This window comes from Stegodyphus dumicola, chromosome 11 (genome assembly GCF_044657685.1).
Source record: "Stegodyphus dumicola isolate Sdum_Otavi_A_Nest chromosome 11, ASM4465768v1".
NCBI classification, from domain to species: Eukaryota; Metazoa; Arthropoda; class Arachnida; order Araneae; family Eresidae; genus Stegodyphus; species Stegodyphus dumicola.
In genome coordinates, this window is record NC_140778.1 from 142,203,335 (window position 1) to 142,224,098 (window position 20,764).

Consider the following 20,764-nt stretch of genomic DNA (forward strand, 5'->3'; position numbering starts at 1 on the left):
TCTCTCAAAGCTGTTATTACGCTCGGCCGCACTCAGGCCCTTACTAAGCTTCGTAGTCAAATATGTTAAGAAGCCAACTCGATTTGAACCTTGATAGCTTCGGCTATACTTCTTTAGTTAATCTTAATTTTAGTTTAATTCTTAGATTTTTAAGTTCAAGTCCAAGTGCGGGCTTTGCTTGTACACTCCCAGGCGGAGTTTTGTTAAATCTTATTGGAATAATAAAGGGTTAGTTACCCTTCTGTCTTGTTGTTTCTTGTCAGCGAACTCAAGCGATTATTCGCTTATCAGTTCTTAGATTCTTCACTTCCAACATTAACTTAGAATTCCAAAGTGAGGAACTCTACAAGTTTTTCTTCAAACTTACCTTTAATGTATGGTTATGAGAAACAGCAAAACAACATTAAATATTAATAAGCAGACACTAGATAACATTTTTGTATCATTTAACAATTTTTAATCTCATAATATTAAATTTGAGAAAAATAAACATATCGCAAATTGATATACGATTCGAAGTTGGAGGTAGAAACAGTTTATGCATTACATCCAATGAAACTTTTAAAAATCACCTGCATCCTATGTTTTACCTTCATTTCTTACATTAACAGTATCTTTTAATGCTTTATAATATATTTTTAGTCCAAAGGGATTTGAATCCCGAAGGACTATTAGTTTCGTTTTGGCATTTTGCGTCGGACGGATAAATGTCGGTTTACTTTTCAAACTGTTGCCACAAAATGTTAGAGTCCTGCATTATATTTGAAGAAATTAAATAATGAAAAATCTGCATAAATGTATGTATGTTTCTCGTATTGTGATAAAACAACGGTACATAGAGTCATCGAATTTTGAATAACGTAATCCTCCAACGAATATGAGCATGTGGAAGACCAAATTTGAAATTTGAAATTTGTTTTATGATCGATTTCCTATTTTTTTAAAACTTTGACGAATTTTTGATTAACAAACTCAAGGATTTCAAAGCGAGCAATGGCAACGTTGTGCAGAAAAAACATTTTTATCTCCAGCGCGTGAGTCTCTGTATCGGAAATTCTAAAGATAGGCTCGTTTTAAAACTATTTTGCGATATTGCTGTTGCACTGGATCTTATGGTTTAAGTGCGAGGAACATGATATTTAATAAAGAAAGGTAACACACAAAATGTTAAAAAACGCCCCTTTGGACGTAATTTAAAATCTGAAACATTTCAGATTTTTTTTTTTTTTTTTTTTTTTTTTTTTTTTTTTTACTTATTTCCCCCAAGCAGATAAAATTTTCTTTTTGCTTTGGTTCAAGCGATGTTGATCACGCTTTTTTACAACGTGTAGGTAAAACTAGTTTGTTTCCTCCTGTTTCACGCGTATAGCGTTTACATAACCAAATTCATTAATAGTTGTCAATACTGACATTTCTAGCCTTTTTTTTAAGAAATAAACACTTCTTTTGGGCAAATATATAAATTATAACATCAGTAAATAGCTGCTGAAATACATTTTTTTTTACATTTTCTCCAAAATTTAAAGGGCAAAGATTACTCTGTTTACATATTTTAAATGCTTGTAACTTCTTTAAAAATTAGAATATTTGAACTCGGTTTTTTTAATACGATGTATTTACGTATATGGAATATTACCATCCCCTTAAAGTAAATCTCATGAAGAAATTAACACGTACCAGTATTTTCAAAAATGATAAAACGTTTTGGCAAAGCACAAATAAGCAATGATTGGAGGCATGTTTCTTCCGTTTTAGATGGGACAAAAATGTGCACCTTTTTCATAAATTGTTTAAAATTCAGTAAACCTCTAAAGACAAAACTACTTAAAAAAAACAGTTTCCGTAATTCTATTGCTTTTGGAAATGCGAATGATAGATAATTAATTCTATTGCTTATTATTTTTTAGAACAGCATAAGTTTTAATTGGCGCAATCCATCAATAACACTTAACTATCATATCCAGTAATTTTTTCACTTTTTTTTAATTTGTCGAAATCTGGAAATTTCTAGTATTTATTATATCTCTGTGTAATACGCATACATACATAAGTATATACAAAGATGCATAATTAATGTACTTCTATAGAAGTAGTAAGCAATATACTTTTCTAGAATTATACATTAATGTAGTTTTGTAGAATTATAATATACTTACAACGAATTTAAAATTAACACAGTATTATTTATCCGGATGAAGAGAGACCACCTGTTTGTCTTCGAAATCGCTTGAGATTTTGACATAAATCTACCCCAAACTCAAGTTTATTGGGTCACTAATTTTTTGTTTACATAGTTTTTTTGTCGAATTAGCGATCAGTCTATTGTATTTCTCTAACATTACTAATTAAAGTACTCCTCGAGAATTTAGGTCCTCTCTTAGGAATTCTGGAGTCTGAAAAAAAACAAAAGTGTTTAGATAAAACGACCTAATTTATTATGAACAAAAAACTGAAGCGAAAAAATGTCAGACAAAAATAAAACAGAGAATATTAAATTATTTTATATTTTTTATTTTTATTTAATATTACAATTAAAAGAAAGAAATAATTGTATTTGTACAGCAAGTATTTTTAGCACATATTTCCAACGCAGGCCAACACGTTATTCTTTTTATTGTTTCGATTACCAAAAATATCATCAATTTTTTCTCTCGGCATCGATTACAGGTTTACACACATCAGTGCATTTTTCCCATTTTTTAATTCAAGTTTAGCTTGTCGATGCCACTGAGGCTTCAAACAGAGAAAACAGGCTGATTATAAAACCTTACATCAGCATACACAACATAAAATTCATCAACATATGATGCAAAATTTGACGACTTCATAAAATTTCATTCCACACTTTTACTACGGTTCTAGTAATGTGCATATAGTGTATTTTAATTTACACATTACATTAAGATTCATGGTTTTTAAGGCTTTAACTAATGGTGTAATAAAAACCCTAAAATGTAAAAAAAATGATAAGAATTCAAATTTCAGATTTACTTATGAATTTCTAGATTTCCCATGTTTCTTGTGATCTCTAGATTTCTCGTAACAGTTCATAGATTATTACTTTTTCACACAAAATACTTATTTATATTATATGTATCTGCGCTTTAATATAAGATGAAAAAGGAATTATTATAAAAACTGGAAATAACACCTTTGGGGACTGAGAATAAGCCTTTAGCACCGACCAATTTGCAAAACTGTCGATCTCTCTTATGGCAGTCGATCGACATTCCAGCTGAAACAGCCATGTCGATCTTATACCGTTGTCGATCCCATGTCGAGGCTCTGTCCCAAAAATAAAAACCTTATTAAATTACTTTCCAATGTTTATGTCTCCTTACTATTAAGTCTTTCCTGTGTTATGATTACGTCGGCTCCATGCCAGTTTCTTTTGCATGAAGCTATCAGCTTTATGTAGTCTTGGTTGTCTATTCTATAGTGTCGATTCTATTTCTGTAGTGTCGATTATATTTCTGTAGTGTCGATTCTATTTCTGTAGTGTCTATCTTGCGTAGTTTCGATTATATACAATGTCGATCCTTTGTAATGTCTGTTCTGTAATGTCGATTTTATACAGTGCCTATCCTGCGCACTATCAATCCTGTGCAGTGTCTATTTTGTAGTATCAAGCTTTACAATGTCTACCCTGCGTAGTGTCGATAATATTTAGTGTGTACGATCTTGTGAAATGTCTGTTCTGTCGTGTCGATTTTTTTTGAGTCTCTATCTTGCGCGGTGCAGATTACAGTGTCGATCTTGTATAATGTCTGTTCTGTCGTGTCGATGTTTTACAGTGTCTGTCCTGCATAGTGTCGATTATATACAGTGTCGATCTTGTGTAATGTCTGTTATGTCGTTTCCGTTTTACACAGTGTCTATCCTGCGTACTGTCTGGTAGTGTACATTTTATACCGTGTCGATTACATACATTGTCTATCTAATTTGCGTAATATCTCTTCTGTCGTGTTGATTTTATACAGTGTCTATTCTGCGTAGCGTCGATCCTGAGTAGTCTCTGTTCAGTAGTGTAAATTTTATACAGGGGCTATCCTGCTCTGACAATATCTATTCCGTGCAGTGTCTATTCTGTAGTATCATTTTATACAGTGTCTATTCCGCATAATATTGGTTATACACAGTGTCGACTCCATACAGTCGTTCCTGTGTAATGATGATTCTACGCAGCGCAGAATGGGAGCCTAGGTTCGATGTCCAGACTCAATTAATTTCTTTACACAGTTATGGAAAGATTAGTTTTCTGTATAATGAGAATTTGGTATCGATCGCAAAATGGTATTCAGATCTTCTCAAAATTATTGAAAGTATAATTCGAAACAGTACCTCCCCAGAAAATTCTCCATTCGAAAGAGTATCTATATGTCCCATCCCCATTCAAATGAGTATATACATTTTTTGATCGAACCTCGGTTGCAAAGTTTGATCTCAAAACGAAGTACAGTTCTCTGAAGTCAAAAGGCAAATCCAGTTTAATTATGAAGATACACAGTATATCTTATTACAAGCAAATTGCTAACGATTTTATAAAAATTCCATGTATTGAAACTTCTCCTAAATTCAACAAATTTTTCTCTATAAGCACACGCCCGGAATGGTCCGAAGTCAAGCTTAATTTTCGATACAAGAGTAGTTGCTTCATTTCAGTTAAAAATAGCCAGATAACGTGATGATGACACGTGATCTTCCTGAATCAATCTACGAAGTGGAAAATGACGCTGTCGCCATTTTGAATGTCAAATCGGAAGAAGCATTAGAGTTTTGGAAAGGCTTGTTCCGGAGATAGTAGATGGAAAGAAAAAAAATTAAAAACGTATAACCCCTTCTCATCAATTTCTTTGTTTTCGTAAGCTGGTTTGACGAGATTAAAGTTTCGCAAGAATCTTTGGACCGAAATGAGAGCCATTCATCTTTTTTGCATTGTAGTCTTCGAAGGAAGAAGTTTTCATTAAATTTCTGTCCTTGACTTTCGAGAAAATTGAATCTTGGCTTGGAAAGGATAGAAAAGGATCCCAAGGAAAAAGTAATTGAAGAATATTTTGACTCTGGTGCTGCTGATAGCTTGAAAAGTTGTAGTTATTTTTTTAACCTTATGTGATACACAAGTTTGGTTGCTAAGAGCTTATATTTGTTTCTAAAAGAATAGTATTGAAATCGATTATGTAGTAGAATTTCTGCTGAGATTTCAAATTGCTTTTTAAATTTCAATATAAATTTTTATCTTTAAAATTTTCTCGATAAAGTCATGTTCATATTTAGCATTTTCTTTCCTTCTACATCATTTTCAACAACTGAATTTAACCGTTAAGGATATTATCATACTTTCTTTAAATAAAAGATATGAAGTGACATCATTCGAGATATTGTAGTTCATGTTGTAGTGAGGAATATACTTAAAGTATGTTTTGACTTGTAGAGTAATTAGATCGTGTAGAGTCATTAGATCATTTTGAAGAGTCTTTTGTGAAGAGTCATTAGATCATTTTGAAGAGTCGTTCATGTAGAGTCATTAGATCATTTTGAAGAGTCTTTTGTGAAGAGTCATTAGATCATTCTGAAGAGTCTTTCGTGTAGAGTCATCATTAGATCATTTTGAAGCAGGAGAAGTGGAAAACATCCAATGGCCTCACCGGGAATCGAACTCCGGACTTCCCGAATATACGTCGACTGTGCTTCCACTTACACCACGAAGGCATGTGGAAAGGAAGGAGAAGCCTTATATACCCCGCTTTTTAAAGGGCGACTAGGAATGAACCAAATCCTGGTAGGGACGAATTATCGTCGACCACCCTTTTAGTTCGGACGCCACTTGTAAAGTCATTTGGTTGTTTTGAAGCAGGAGACGTAAACCATACGCCATCGTCTCTCCGGGATTCGAACTACGGACCTCTCGAATACGCGTCGAGTGTGCTTCCAGTTATACCACGAATACATACAACTCTGATGGCGAGGTGGCCCTCCGTCCTAAGGAACAACTGCCAAGCGGTGGAAAATGCCACACCGTCAGATAACATATCTAACTATCCGGGAACCACAGCCAAGAGGTCGGGGCAGCAAATCAGACAGTATTTATTGATAAGTACTATAAATGTTACAAAGGGCAGGGAAGCACTAAGTGCATACGCACGATTAAAAAGCTTATAAAAACCCAGAGGGAAACATCTCTGTTAAGTTGTTTACTATGTTTTTGTTGTTGATTGTAGCGGATTCGCTGTGAGATAGGATTAGCTTTCTCTGTACTTTCAACTATGCTCTTTTTAACGTTTCAGTAGTTTAAAATATAACTACTGTCAATATCTGTGATAAAATGCCTACTACCATATCTATAGATATCTACTACGAACACATCTACTGCTACAGATATCTACTACGAATATCTGTGATAAAAAATTTCAGCATTTTGTTTTTATTTGTTGTAATAGGAATAAATTGTATTCACTTTTCATCAGACATCACTTTTCATCATCTATTATGAACCCGTACGCACGCAACAATACCTTATTCTCACATCACAGTGCATTTTGAATAAAAAAAAGTTTGAACAATGAGTCAGATCAGAAACTGATCCCTCTTATGTCCGGTCACATTATTTGCCAAAGTTATGGCCATTATTATTTTCCGTAGCATTCTTTGTCAAACTTACGGCCATTATTATTTTCTGTTATTTGCCGTCACATTATTTGCCAAATTTATACATTATATGCCAAACTTATTTGCCATATTTCTGACATTTTAAGCTCGCTTATCAAAATAATTCTATCGGGTAATTGTTTTTACGCAGTTGTAGTTACCTAAAATAATGCGGCGAAAAATCTGTGACAGATACAAAAGAGGTATTCTGCCAATGATTCCAGAAATGCCGGAATCGATGGAGAAAATGTAGATGTTTCGATAGGTGTTACAACGAAGATGAGTATTTTACATTTTAAATAGCACTGTACTGTAATTGGTGTGCGTCAAAATTTTGAACAGATATTTCGTTACTAACAACGTTAGGTTAATCGATTAAAACTAAGCACACTGCTCGTAAAATTAAAGATTATTGACGGAAATAAAACTAAGTGAAAAACCGTTAATTAGTATGAAAGCAATATTTAAAATAAATTACCGTGTTTTTCCTGGTAATTGGTCTCAAAATATTAAATTTATAATCAAAAGTATGGAACTTTAAAAAGATAGATCATTCTTTAATACAGTATACTGTAATGTCCCACAGAAATGCACACTTCACGTTTTGATTTTGAAAACTTTGCAAAACTTTTGATCAACGATATCGTGATTTTGCACGAATTCTTCTAAATATCCACTTTTTACATCTTAGGTTTTGCCTTAATCCATACCAGCAATACCATCCTTCTTTTTATTTTTAGCCAAAAGGGCTTTACCCCAGAAGGATAAGGATAAGGAACGGGGGACGTGGGCACTATGCCTCTACCATACGGTTAATTAGTATAGCACCACGTCCACCATGATCTAGAGAACCCTTAAGACAACACTAATTCAAATACGTGAGTACATTATTGAAAATGAATGATTGATTACAAACAATTGTGGTATACCTTGGCAGTAAAATTGTTGCATTTGTGTAAATAACAAGTTGCATTTGTGTAAATAACAAGTTACGATAAAGACAAAAATGTAGTGATAGTCTGTAAAGTGCTAACGATTAGTATTCCAATTTACCCCAGAAGGGCTATTAATTTCGTTTTGGCATTTTGCGTTGGTTCACGATAAATGTCGTTTACTTTTCAAATTGTTGCCACCAAATATTATCGCCCTGTATTATATTTAAAGAAATGAAATAATGAACAATCTGCATAAGTGTATGTATGTTTCGCATTGTGATAAACTTCTCGCATGAGAATTTCCGATACACATAAACAACATAAAATTCAATTCAACAGTATCACAAAATATTTAAAAGAACATATCTTTAGAATTTCCGATACACATTTTCACGCGCTGGAGATACAAATGTTTTTTTTTTTTTTTTTTTTTTTTTTTTTTTTGTTTTGTTTTGTACAGTGTTGCCATTGCTCGTTTTGAAATCGTTGAGTTTGTTAATCAAAAATTCGTTAACGTTTTACAAAATACGAAATAGATAATAAAACAAATTCCAAATTTGGGCATACAGATGTCCATATTCGGGTGGAAACGTACGTTATTCAGAATTTGATGGCTCTAGGTACCGTTGTTTCCACGATGCGAGAAACATACATACATTCATGCAGATTCTTCATTAGTTAATTTCTTTAAATATAATGCAGGGCTGTAATATTTGGTGGCAACAATTTGGAAAGTGGAACAACGATTGTAGTGAATCAACGCAAAATGCCGAAACGAATTAATAGTCCCTTCTGGGCAGATTGTCCCTTTGGATTAAACAAGTTCGAGCGAATTGTGTATCTGCTGTTCTAGATGATTTGACGAAATTCAATTTGCGTTTTTTCATGTCTCGAAAGCGCAACTTTGGATATATATTAGATTTTCATATCCAATTGTTCTAAAATACAAACTTTTTTTAAAGAAATGTTATTTTCAGTTAATATAAGTAAATCAAAGTAACTTAACATGTACCTGCAGCCAGAAGTTTGCCATCCCTGTAGGCTAAGTGTCACGGAAGCAAATTTTCATTGTATTTCCATTCGGTGGCAATACCTTGGCAAAGAATGCCGCAAGTTCATTAGAAATAGTTTCCAAATTTTGAGGTGAAATATCCAAATAGGATTGATGGAAAGATAAGTCAAACAACTTTAAATGCCCAGCCTGTTCTGTCGTTTATTTTGTCGTTTGAAACACCTTTGAAATTTGGGATTTTAAAACCATTTTCTTTTACACAGTCTGTTAACCAAAAGTGCACAATTTTTACAATTTGTTTTTTATTTTTAAGGTATTTGACTGCAATTTGGTCATAATTACTCCTTTTTGGTAAAAGTTTCATAAATTCGGTAGCATTCTGAATTGTCTATTGAAGGTTTTTTAAGGAAAATACTTTATTTCTGCATGTTTCTGAACAAGAAACATCAAACAAAAAAAAACAAAAACACACCTTAAACAAACAAAAAAAATAAACATTAGTTTTACTGTTTATTTCAATAGCCTAATTAAAGAGCTTTGCTTTAGTTTTTAAATTTCTGAAAACAGTAAAAGGCAAAACTGGCTCTCTAAAAAAAGGGACGATGGGACTTGAATGTATAGCTTTTAATCTTTTGTTTTTAGCATTCTTTTTATTCCATAAACAAGAAGCAACACAAGTATAACGTTTAATATTTATTTTAAGTAAAAAGATGACGATTTTTGATTTAGTTTCTAATTTTTGAGAAAAACAAAAAACAAAAATGGCTATCTGAAACGGTACGATGGGATATGAATACACAGGTTTTAATTTACTTTATTCCTATCATATTAGTCTTTTTATTGCAGTTTATTTTCTAGTTTCGTCTTATTTATGATTCTTTCCTTTTCTAATATTTCAAAACTATATACACTAACGCACACAGTTTGTGTTCATGTTTCTAAGCTATTGTATATCAAATACAATACCAGAATTTAAGAATAGACTTCATTTCGGTATGTTTTAAATCCAATTTCTTGTTATGAAAAGGATCCTTTTTCTGGGTATCTTTTTGTTCTGAAAAACAATTTTTTTCATTTAGCTGAAGTCTTAACTTATAAAAGTTTTCTGTTTCTGGTATTTTCTGTCTCTGAAGAAAGAATTGTTTTCCTTTAATATTTTAACTTGTTTAATTCAGTCTTTTCAAAACTACGCAATAAACAGATTATTCTTTTGCTTGGGTTTTTTTTTTATTTTTCATTTCATATTATATGCTTCGTGTGGTTTCTATAACAAGACATTTATAAGTAAGACTTAAGTTTTTCATTTGTATAACCAAATGCATAATGTTTATTTAGGCGAGCAGTTTACATTTGGGTTTGAAAACACTTTGAACATATTTGAACATATCCAAATATCTCAACGTTATTCTGTTTGTTTTAAAGAGCATTTAGCGTTATTTTCCTTTCCTAAATCTGATGGGGACACCACATAATTTCCTTGTACCGCCTATTAAATAATGCACATTTTTTGCTGCATTGCATTTAAACTTTCTTCCTTGAATTTAAATTGGAGATATATTTCTCCTTCAGTCATTTCAGTTCTCACATCGGCAAGGAAAAAATACATAAAATCTCCAAACATCTTCATTAAAGATTGAAAAATATAGAAGAATATAAAACACCAAATACAGCTAAAACAGTTAATAAAAAACAATTTAGTTTTTACGCAAGCAATTCGGCAGCGTGTAAGAAGGCCCATTTTTAGCCAATGTAGTTCAGAAAGCCGTTGTCTAGATTAGGTTATTCATAATGGTCTGCATTAATTTATGTAAATGTGACCAAACTAAAAATATATAAAAACATAAAATAGCAAATACAGTTAAAACAGTTGCAGAAGCAATTTACTTTGTATGCAAAAGCAAGCAATTCGGCTAACGGGTAAGAAGGTACATTTTTAGCCAACGTAGTTCGGAAATCCGTTATTTAGATTAGGTTATTCTTTATTTAGATTAGGTTATTCTTTATTTAGATTAGGTTATTCTTTATTTAGATTAGGTCATTCGTTATTTAGATTAGGTTATCATTATTGGAAATTATTAGATTAGGTTATTATTGGTCTCTATTAATTTATGTAATATGTACCAAACTAAAAATATAGAAAAACATAAAACACAAAATACAGTTAAAACAATTAATAAAAAAGCAATTTAGTTTCTACGCAAAAACAAGCAATTCGGCAGCGTGTAAGAAGGCCCATTTTTAGCCAATGTAGTTCAGAAAGCCGTTCTCTGGATTATGTTATTCATAATAGTCTGCATTAATTTATGTAAATGTGACCAAACTAAAAATATATAAAAACATAAAATAGCAAATACAGTTAAAACAGTTGCAGAAGCAATTTACTTTGTACGCAAAAGCAAGCAATTCGGCTAACGAGTAAGAAGGCACATTTTTAGCCAACGTAGTTCGGAAATCCGTTATTTAGATTAGGTTATTCGTTATTTAGTTATCATTATTGGAAATTATTAGATTAGGTTATTATTGTTCTGTCTTAATTTATGTAAATGTGACCAAACTAAAAATATATAAAAACATAAAACATCAAATACAGTTAAAACAATTAAAAAAGCAATTTAGTTTCTACGCAAAAACAAGCAATTCAGCCAGCGTGTAAGAAGGCACATTTTTAGCCAAATGTAGTTCAGAAATCCGTTGTCTAGATTAGGTTATTCATAATGTTCTGCATTAATTTATGTATATGTGTCCAAACCACTTATGATAATTTTTCTAACTCTTGCAGTGACATGGAGCTGGAGAAGATATATCCCCTTGTTCTCGTCGCTTTAGTTGTTGCCTGTTATAGCAACTCACTCAGCTGTGATTTGGTGTTCGACGACCTTCCAGCCATTCGGGACAACAGAGACATCAGACCCCACACTCCTATTCGAAATATCTTTCAGAATGATTTTTGGGGAACCCCTCTCAGAAAAGTAAGCTGTATTATTTTACATACTCGTAATTAGAGAATGTACTAATAAATATTCCCAAATCCAAAGTTCAGAAGTTAATTAAAGATTTTTACTGTTCGTTTTTGCACATTTAAAAGTTTCGCCTTGGAATTTGAACCCGTGTCAGTACATGTCAAGTGTTTCCTAAAGTGATTATAAGAAAACGGAGTAAAAAAAATCTTAAGGGTGTTTTTTTTTGGGGGGGGGCTACATTTATACCAGTCTTTCTAGTATATAATAACGGTTTTACCCGGTTTTTATTTAACTTGTTTGTCTGTTTGTTTGGTTTAAAACTTGAAGTTAGTTTTTCGCTCCCCATTTTTTTTTTTTTTTTTTTTTTTTTTTTTTCAAATTCTACATTACACATATACATTTCACATATACTACATTTACGGTAAAGACACAATATTTCACAGGAATAGAGATATGATTTTTACTTAGGTCGCTCCGAATCGCCCCCATTGAATCTGTGACTTGTACCGAAGGGCCTGGGTTCGAATCCCGAAAGAGGTTTGGTTTCTGTGATTAAGATAAGCCTCAACGGCTATCTGCCTAAGGAGAGGGATGTCTTCGTGAAAGATTTTCTAAGGGAAATTGGCTCGTATACACGTTACACATGGGGAAAACTATGAAAACGCCCATGCAGCCAGCCCTTTCGTGGGATTCGAACCTCGGTACCAACAACCAGTCTTCAGCGACTTTTCCGCTCGGACGTTGGTGGGCCCCCTTAAAAGGCATGGATGAAATTTGGTAATTCAATGGAGGCAATGATGGCCCACTTATTAGGTGCCTTCATAATACATAGACCATTCCGACCTTAGTAATGGCCAACGCCTATAAACGGCTAGAACCGACCGTTCTGGGAAAAAGAATATTTTTTATTTGGGGTTGAATTTTCCACACAAGTCCTTATTTAAAACTCAAAATAATTACAAATATCCATTGAAAAATTTCGATCTTAACACTATCGTAATAATCAGGGCTGTTTAATTTACGGCCCGAGGGCGCATTCATCTTAAAGCAAGCATCAAGTAGGCCCAAGAAGCGAGCACGAATAGAGGAAAATTATCAAAACCCCATCTCAATGACTCATTTTACTGTTGCCATTTTCTGCGATACAGCTGCTCACTTCGTGGTAACTTTAACTAACTGCTGGCGTCCGGGTGGCTGACTTTTAGCATGGAAAGTAGGGTTACTTGATGCTCCCAATTGGAGCGAAGGAAATGCGTTTTGGGTAGAGTGACCGTTTAAAATCTTCTTTTAACTTTTGTGGGAATTATTTGTCTTTATTGTGATGTATTGTTTGTGTTTGCAAATATCGGGAAGTTTTGATTTCCAAATTAGTAATTCCAGCGTTTCTCATTTTCAAGCTGCAAATGATATCCAACTGTTGCTTTTAACTTCGATTAACCTTCAAACTGCAGATTGTGTTCCGGTTATCTTCAGGCATTGCCTCCTAAATACCGCGGGAGCCGAAAGTTCGTTAAAACTTTGAAAATTCATAAAAAAAGGAAGAAATTACGACAAAAAATGCAGTTTGCAAGAAAGGGATCACAGAGAAGTCGGAGGATTATTTGCAGCAAAATAATTTTAGTTTAAAATGTCACCGGTAGAGGACGCTGATGACCCAAGTAATGATAATTTAGTAATGTTCGCTTTAAGTTTTTTTATTTAAATTGTGCTTTTATAAATGGTATACATTCATTACATAAGTTTGTCTTTTGTATTTTTCAAGAGATAAAAATAATATAAAAGTGAGGCAAGGAGTAAATAAACTATACAATATTACTATAAAGTTATTACGCAAACTGGAGCTGTGACATTAATTATTATAACATTCGCCTAAGGAAAAGTTCAGAAAAAAAATTTAAGAAATTTTTTAAAAAAAAGAATCTGAATTATTGGCTGAATAATATTTCTGAAATATAATTGTATCAATAAGTAATTGCTTGCTTGTATCTTTCAGGAGCAAAGTCACAAATCCTACCGTCCATTGACAGTCCTCAGTTTTCGACTGAACTACGCCGTCCATGGTCTTTACCCTTTCGGATACCATCTAGTCAATCTCTTCCTGCATGCCTTGGTTTGCCTCCTCTTCTACAGGTGAGAACTGACAATTTACCAATTAGTCATTCCCATGTGCAAAATATTTCTCCATCTACAATTTACGGAATCACTATAAATGCAGTCACGTGAAACAGTTCAATGGAAAGACAGTTCTGAAATCAATCTGCTCAAACCGTCAGCACTTTCCAACCTTGCTCTAAGACAGTAGCAAATGTTTAGTTCATGAGACCTAAGACAGTCTGGAAAAAAAGCTGGCTAGAGGCAATTTTGTCTCTAACGCAGCCGATGTTCAAACCATCAGCACAACCTTCAGCATTTTCCAGTCTTGTTCTATGACAATATCAAATTTTTAGTTTATAATACCTGACACAGTCTGGAAAAGAAAACTAGCTAATTGTCTAGAAACTAGCTAGAGTCAATTTTGCCTCACACAGCCGATGTTCAAACCGTCAGCACAACCTTCAGCACTTTCCAGTCTTGCTCTAGGACAATATCAAATGTTTAGTTCATGAGACTAGAGACAGTCTCGAAAAGAAAGCTGGCTAGAGTCAATTTTTGTCTCTAATGCAACCGATGTTCAAACCGTCAGCGCTTTTCAGTCTTTCTCTAGGACCATATCAAATGTTTAGTTCATAAGACCTGACACAGTCTGGAAAAGAAACCTGGCTAGAGTCAGTTTTTGTCTCTAACGCAACCGATGTTCAAACCGTCAGCGCAACCGTCAGCACTTTTCAGTCTTGCTCTAGGACGATAGCAAATGTTTAGTTCATGAGACTAGAGACAGTCTCCAAAAGAAAGCTGGCTAGAGTCAATTTTGGTCTCTAATGCAACCGATGTTCAAACCGTTAGCGCTTTCCAGTCTTTCTCTAGGACAATATCAAATGTTTAGTTCATAAGACCTGAGACAGTCTGTAAAAGAAAGCTGGCCAGAGTCAATTTTTGTCTCTAACGCAACCGATGTTCAAACAGTCAGCACAATCTTCAGCACTTTCCAGTCTTGCTCTAGGACAATATCAAATGTTTAATTCATAAGACCTGAGACAATCTGGAAAAAAGCTGGTTATAGTCAATTTTGTCTCTAACGCAACCGATGTTCAAACCGTCAGCGCAACCGTCAGCACTTTTCAGTCTTGCTGTAGGACAATAGCAAATGTTTAGTTCATGAGACCAGAGACAATCTGGAAACAAAAGCTAGCTAGAGTCAATTTCGTCTCTAACGCAGCCGATGCACAAATAATTTGTAAATGATTGGCCTATGATAAGCGTACTCGGATAAAGCTTGGAACCTGAAACATAATTATCTTGTTGAATATAAATAGCGCAATTTGGGTCTGTCTGTTACTTGTCTCTAATAGAGTGGCACCAGGTTATTTGCAAGCATATCAGGGGTAGGTTTCCAAAAGGAAATGATCTGAAGCCTGATCCTAAAAGCATATTCCGCAAAAGAAAGGACATTAAGTCTATTTACCTTAGCTAATGTATCAGTTAAATCATTTTTATAGATATGAAGGAAGAACTCACAGTAAAAGCCCCTTATAGTGTTTTCCACAGAGATTTCAATCTTAGGATAGTGTTCACTATACTACGCGCACTAGTTTTCGACTATTTAGGTAGATGCTGAATAGAGGTAAAGCTGTAGCTTAGAATCCAAACATCTGATCTTAGTCGAGATTAGAGGTCACTCAAGAATTTGAAATTCCATCCATTGCTATCAACTCTGATTTAAAAACCGAGAAGAGATTAGGTAATGTTATAACTTTGCAAAGGAAAAGTGTATCCTAGTAACTTTACAAAATGTACAACGTCTTTAATTACGTAAGCTAAGTCATCGTGACTTATATTGTTTCTAGTTAGAAAAACTAAAAATTTTCCGCAAGCTCCATGTAACAGCATAAACTTCTCTTTCATTTTCTGACCATTTCTTCTATTTTTCTTTTAGTTTCTAAATCGTAAAATTTACAGCATGTGATTTATCACAGCCATCTCCTTAAAAGAAGCAAGCACCGATTCCAATCAAAGAAACTTCCAGAAAGAGATTTATGTCTAACTAGCATTAATGAGAGCGCTTTTAAGTTTTTGAAAAGTCATTTGTAGAAGTTCAGACAGAAGTAGCTTTTCTAGTACACATTTCTTGTCTAAAATACCTATTAACTGAAAGCTGTTAACTGTATGCAGGTTCATTAGATTTATTTCAAAGCACGGAGCATGAAAAATTAACAATGCGCTGTTCAGGATTCGAAATCCAGACTCCCTAATTGGCAGCCGGGTGTGCATCCACATATTTACATTCTCCTCCACTCAGATAGTGACTGGAAGAAGTGGACCCTCTTACCATATCTTGGTCACCAAATTTTCGACCGCCACATTTTAGTTAGGATGCTCTAACTGGTGATTCGGATGATTCATTAGGAGTTTTAAGAATCAAAACGCCTGGCGTACACCACGAAAGTACGAGGTAAGGTATGAGAAAATTTCTTACTTGTAAACTGATATTTACTGCGTTGTTTTATAAGGTATTTTTCCCTTTCTTTCTGCACGTCTTTGTGGTGTAACGGTCGCACACTCGGCGCGTATTCGAGAGGTTCAAGTTAGAATCTTGGCGAGGGCATTGCTCATTTCTCAGGTATCCTGTTTCAAAAATAACTAATTTATTTACGGTGTCCGCCGATAACATCGCGGCAAAAACATCGTGGACGAAAACGTCGCGGAGAAAACAACGCAAGGTAAAAACGTCGTGCTACAAAACATCGTGGGAGAAAACATCGCAAAGAGAAAACATCGCAAAGAGAAAACATCGCAGTTCTAAAACATCGTGGTACAAAACATCGTCGTCGAAAATATCGTGGTAAAAAATAAAGTATCTACAAATCATCGCATGACGATAACATCGCAGACATGCTTTTTTCAGGTTTTAATAATTGTAAATGGATATTCCCATAATGATTTGTGAGCGCAAGGTGTAAAGAAGGATAAATTTTACTTTCACATATTTTATTAACTAATAAATTTTTGCTGAAAACGTAAGAAGGAAACTTAGGCATAGAAAATTAAATTTAACTTATAGATTATACTTTTCATGAAATATTACCAGTAAAAATTTTATAAAAATGATTTATTAATGGCCTTTGTTAGTTAACTATGTCGGCTTAAAATTCTATTAAGTGCTATAAGTTGCATTAATTTTTTATGCTTAAGTTTCCTTTTTATTTTCTCAGCAAAAATTTATTAATTAATAAAAAATCTGAAAGTAAAAATTATCCTTCTTTCCGTCTTGCGCTCACAAATCATTACGGGAATATCCATTTACACTTATTAAAGCATGCCTGAAAAAAGAATGTCTGCGATGTTATCGTCATGCGATGATTTGTAGATACTTTATTTTTTACCACGTTATTTTCGACGACGATGTTTTTAAACTGCGATGTTTTTGAACCGCTTTATTTTCGACGACGATGTTTTGTACCACGATGTTTTAGAACTCCGATGTTTTCTCTTTGCGATGTTTTCTCCCACGATGTTTTGTAGCACGACGTTTTCGCCTTGCGTTGTTTTCTCCGCGACATTTTTGTCTGCGATGTTTTTGCCGCGATGTTTTCGGCTGTAACCTTTATTTACAGTGGCGCCCGAATTAAAAGGTGGTGGATGAAGGTTTTCACTACCAGGATTTGGAGACTGCCCCCTTCAATCCCCAATCGCCCTTTAAAAAGCGGGTTATGTAAAGTTTCTTGCTTGTTCCGTGTACATATTATACCCCTTGGATTTGCCGCCAAAGCGGACAACACACAACGGCCTATGAGGAACATTACTGAGCAGCCAAAGCGGGTATATAAGATTCCTTGTTCCTGTACGCCTCTGTGGTGTAACGGCAGCACACTGGGCGCGTATTCGAGAGGTCCAGGTTCCAGTCCCGGCGATGGCATTGCTCATTGTTTAGATCTCCTGCTTCAAAAACTCATAATGAATCTACAGGTTGTCCGTTACATATTATACCCCTTGGATGTTCCGTGTACATATTATACCCCTTGGATTTGCCGCCAAAGCGGACAACACACAACGGCCTATGAGGAACATTACTGAGCAGCCAAAGCGGGTATATAAGATTCCTCGTTCCTGTACGCCTCTGTGGTGTAACGGCAGCACACTGGGCGCGTATTCGAGAGGTCCAGGTTCCAGTCCCGGCGATGGCATTGCTCATTGTTTAGATCTCCTGCTTCAAAAACTCATAATGAATCTACAGGTTGTCCGTTACATATTATACCCCTTGGATGTTCCGTGTACATATTATACCCCTTGGATTTGCCGCCAAAGCGGACAACACACAACGGCCTATGAGGAACATTACTGAGCAGCCAAAGCGGGTATATAAGATTCCTTGTTCCTGTACGCCTCTGTGGTGTAACGGCAGCACGCTGGGCGCGTATTCGAGAGGTCCAGGTTCCAGTCCCGGCGATGGCATTGCTCATTGTTTAGATCTCCTGCTTCAAAAACTCATAATGAATCTACAGGTTGTCCGTTACATATTATACCCCTTGGATGTTCCGTGAACATATTATACCCCTTGGATTTGCCGCCAAAGCGGACAACACACAACGGCCTATGAGGAACATTACTGAGCAGCCAAAGCGGGTATATAAGATTCCTCGTTCCTGTACGCCTCTGTGGTGTAACGGCAGCACACTGGGCGTGTATTCGAGAGGTCCAGGTTCCAGTCCCGGCGATGGCATTGCTCATTGTTTAGATCTCTTGCTTCAAAAACTCATAATGAATCTACAGGTTGTCCGTTACATATTATACCCCTTGGATGTTCCGTGTACATATTATACCCCTTGGATTTGCCGCCAAAGCGGACAACACGCAACGGCCTATGAGGAACATTACTGAGCAGCCAAAGCGGGTATATAAGATTCCTCGTTCCTGTACGCCTCTGTGGTGTAACGGCAGCACACTGGGCGCGTATTCGAGAGGTCCAGGTTCCAGTCCCGGCGATGGCATTGCTCATTGTTTAGATCTCCTGCTTAAAAAACTCATAATGAATCTATACGTTGTCCGTTACATATTATACCCCTTGGATGTTCCGTGTACATATTATACCCCTTGGATTTGCCGCCAAAGCGGACAACACACAACGGCCTATGAGGAACATTACTGAGCAGCCAAAGCGGGTATATAAGATTCCTCGTTCCTGTACGCCTCTGTGGTGTAACGGCAGCACACTGGGCGCGTATTCGAGAGGTCCAGGTTCCAGTCCCGGCAATGGCATTGCTCATTGTTTAGATCTCCTGCTTCAAAAACTCATAATGAATCTACAGGTTGTCCGTTACATATTATACCCCTTGGATGTTCCGTGTACATATTATACCCCTTGGATTTGCCGCCAAAGCGAACAACACACAACGGCCTATGAGGAACATTACTGAGCAGCCAAAGCGGGTATATAAGATTCCTCGTTCCTGTACGCCTCTGTGGTGTAACGGCAGCACACTGGGCGCGTATTCGAGAGGTCCAGGTTCCAGTCCCGGCGATGGCATTGCTCATTGTTTAGATCTCCTGCTTCAAAAACTCATAATGAATCTACAGGTTGTCCGTTAGAAGACAAACATACTGCAAACAATATTTAATGAAATAGTAACTTTTTAATTAAGGCAAAATTTATATAGCATAATAGTAGAGCTTCTGAAACGTAACAAATGCTGTTGAAAATTTATTTTATTTCACTAAAAAGAAAGGTAATTATTTGTTAAACAAGTACGCTGTTGCCAACTCCAGCTGAGTAATTTTTAATCCATTTAATAGACTCTTGTTTCTTTGTGAAGCGTTATTTTTATACGTAAGAAAGGTAATAAACTTAGGCTGCGATGTAACGGGAATGAAAAATCAACATAACAGAAACGCATTTGGGATGCTCATGAAATGGAAACTCGAAAGCACATAAAGCAGTATTACTCATAATAACCTAACTATTTAGCCATTATACATTCAGATATAAGTCTAAAACATTACTTTGTTCCCTCTTTCACCATTTCTAATCCTACTCGAATAGCCTGAGCGTCTACTTTCAACAGAAATTCTACGAACAGTCAACATAACGATAAAAACAAAATCCATAAAACATCAGAAATAAAAGCATGGCATAAACATTTCATTGTAAACTAAATTCCGGGCATTTTATGGAAATGGCCTGCTTTTATGACCGGAAGAAGAACATTCTGGAAACATGGTGCTGGCTGCACATTTTATAATGCTGGATTTGTAAATAAATATGAAACATGTTTTAATGAAATATATACGCGACGTTTGCCAGAATATTAACGGGCGTGTATCAAGCGAGTGCTTGCGATAATAGTATATGACCCTCCTAAAAAAATCATTTCTCTGCATAAAACTAAATGTGTTTACTTAGAGCTTTAAACGGGAGTATTTATGAAGCTTCCCTTTCTGAATAACTGTATGGCGAAGCAATTTGATTTTCCTACCGCCTATATGTAAATCATTTTATTTCTAATTGCTAAAGAAGTATTAAAATCATTTGTAGAAGTCTTAAAGTTTCCTTTTGGGGATCTGAATTCATTTATTGCCATAAAATGGATGGAATTATCATAAAACGGAATTAAGTATAATGTCGCCAGGTCATAATTCCTCCATTCTTTTTATTACAGGAATCATTGTTCAAGGTACTTAATTTATGATGTACATTAACTTAATGACCGTATTACATTGCGCTGACTACAGCTTTTATTTCTTAATTAACTGTGCAAAGGAAATAGGTGGATTTCAAGAAACAGTAGTAATAAAACAGATTTAATCAAGTAGTTCATGCAATTGTTTAATCCACTCGCTTGAATTTTTACGTAGAAATTAGAAACCGTCTGTTACAGAAATCTAAATTTATGGACTATATATTATTTGTAGATTAATAACACGCGTCTGCCCGTTAGGATGTAATAGTATACTTTCGAAACATCTCCGCCAAAAAACATTAATTTTCTCTTTCTTTTGTAGTAAGTGCACATTTACTGTGTACAGACATAAGTATTTTTTTTTTTTTTTTGAAACAGAAGAAGTGAAAAATGAGCAACACCTTCGCCGGGAATCGAACCACGGACCCCTGAAATATGCGC

At 35.0% G+C, this 20,764-nt stretch overlaps 1 protein-coding gene across 1 annotated transcript in view; it reads left to right on the forward strand.

Annotated features, from left to right (window-relative positions):
• Nucleotides 1-20,764, forward strand: part of LOC118195312 (protein O-mannosyl-transferase TMTC3-like) — a 580,765-nt gene that overhangs the window by 281,892 nt on the left and 278,109 nt on the right. Inside the window, exons 3-4 of the mRNA XM_085827263.1 lie at nt 11,372-11,561; nt 13,546-13,682. Of these exons, the coding sequence (XP_085683389.1) occupies nt 11,376-11,561; nt 13,546-13,682 (323 nt within the window). The 5' untranslated portion in view covers nt 11,372-11,375. The remainder of the gene's footprint in view (nt 1-11,371; nt 11,562-13,545; nt 13,683-20,764) is intronic.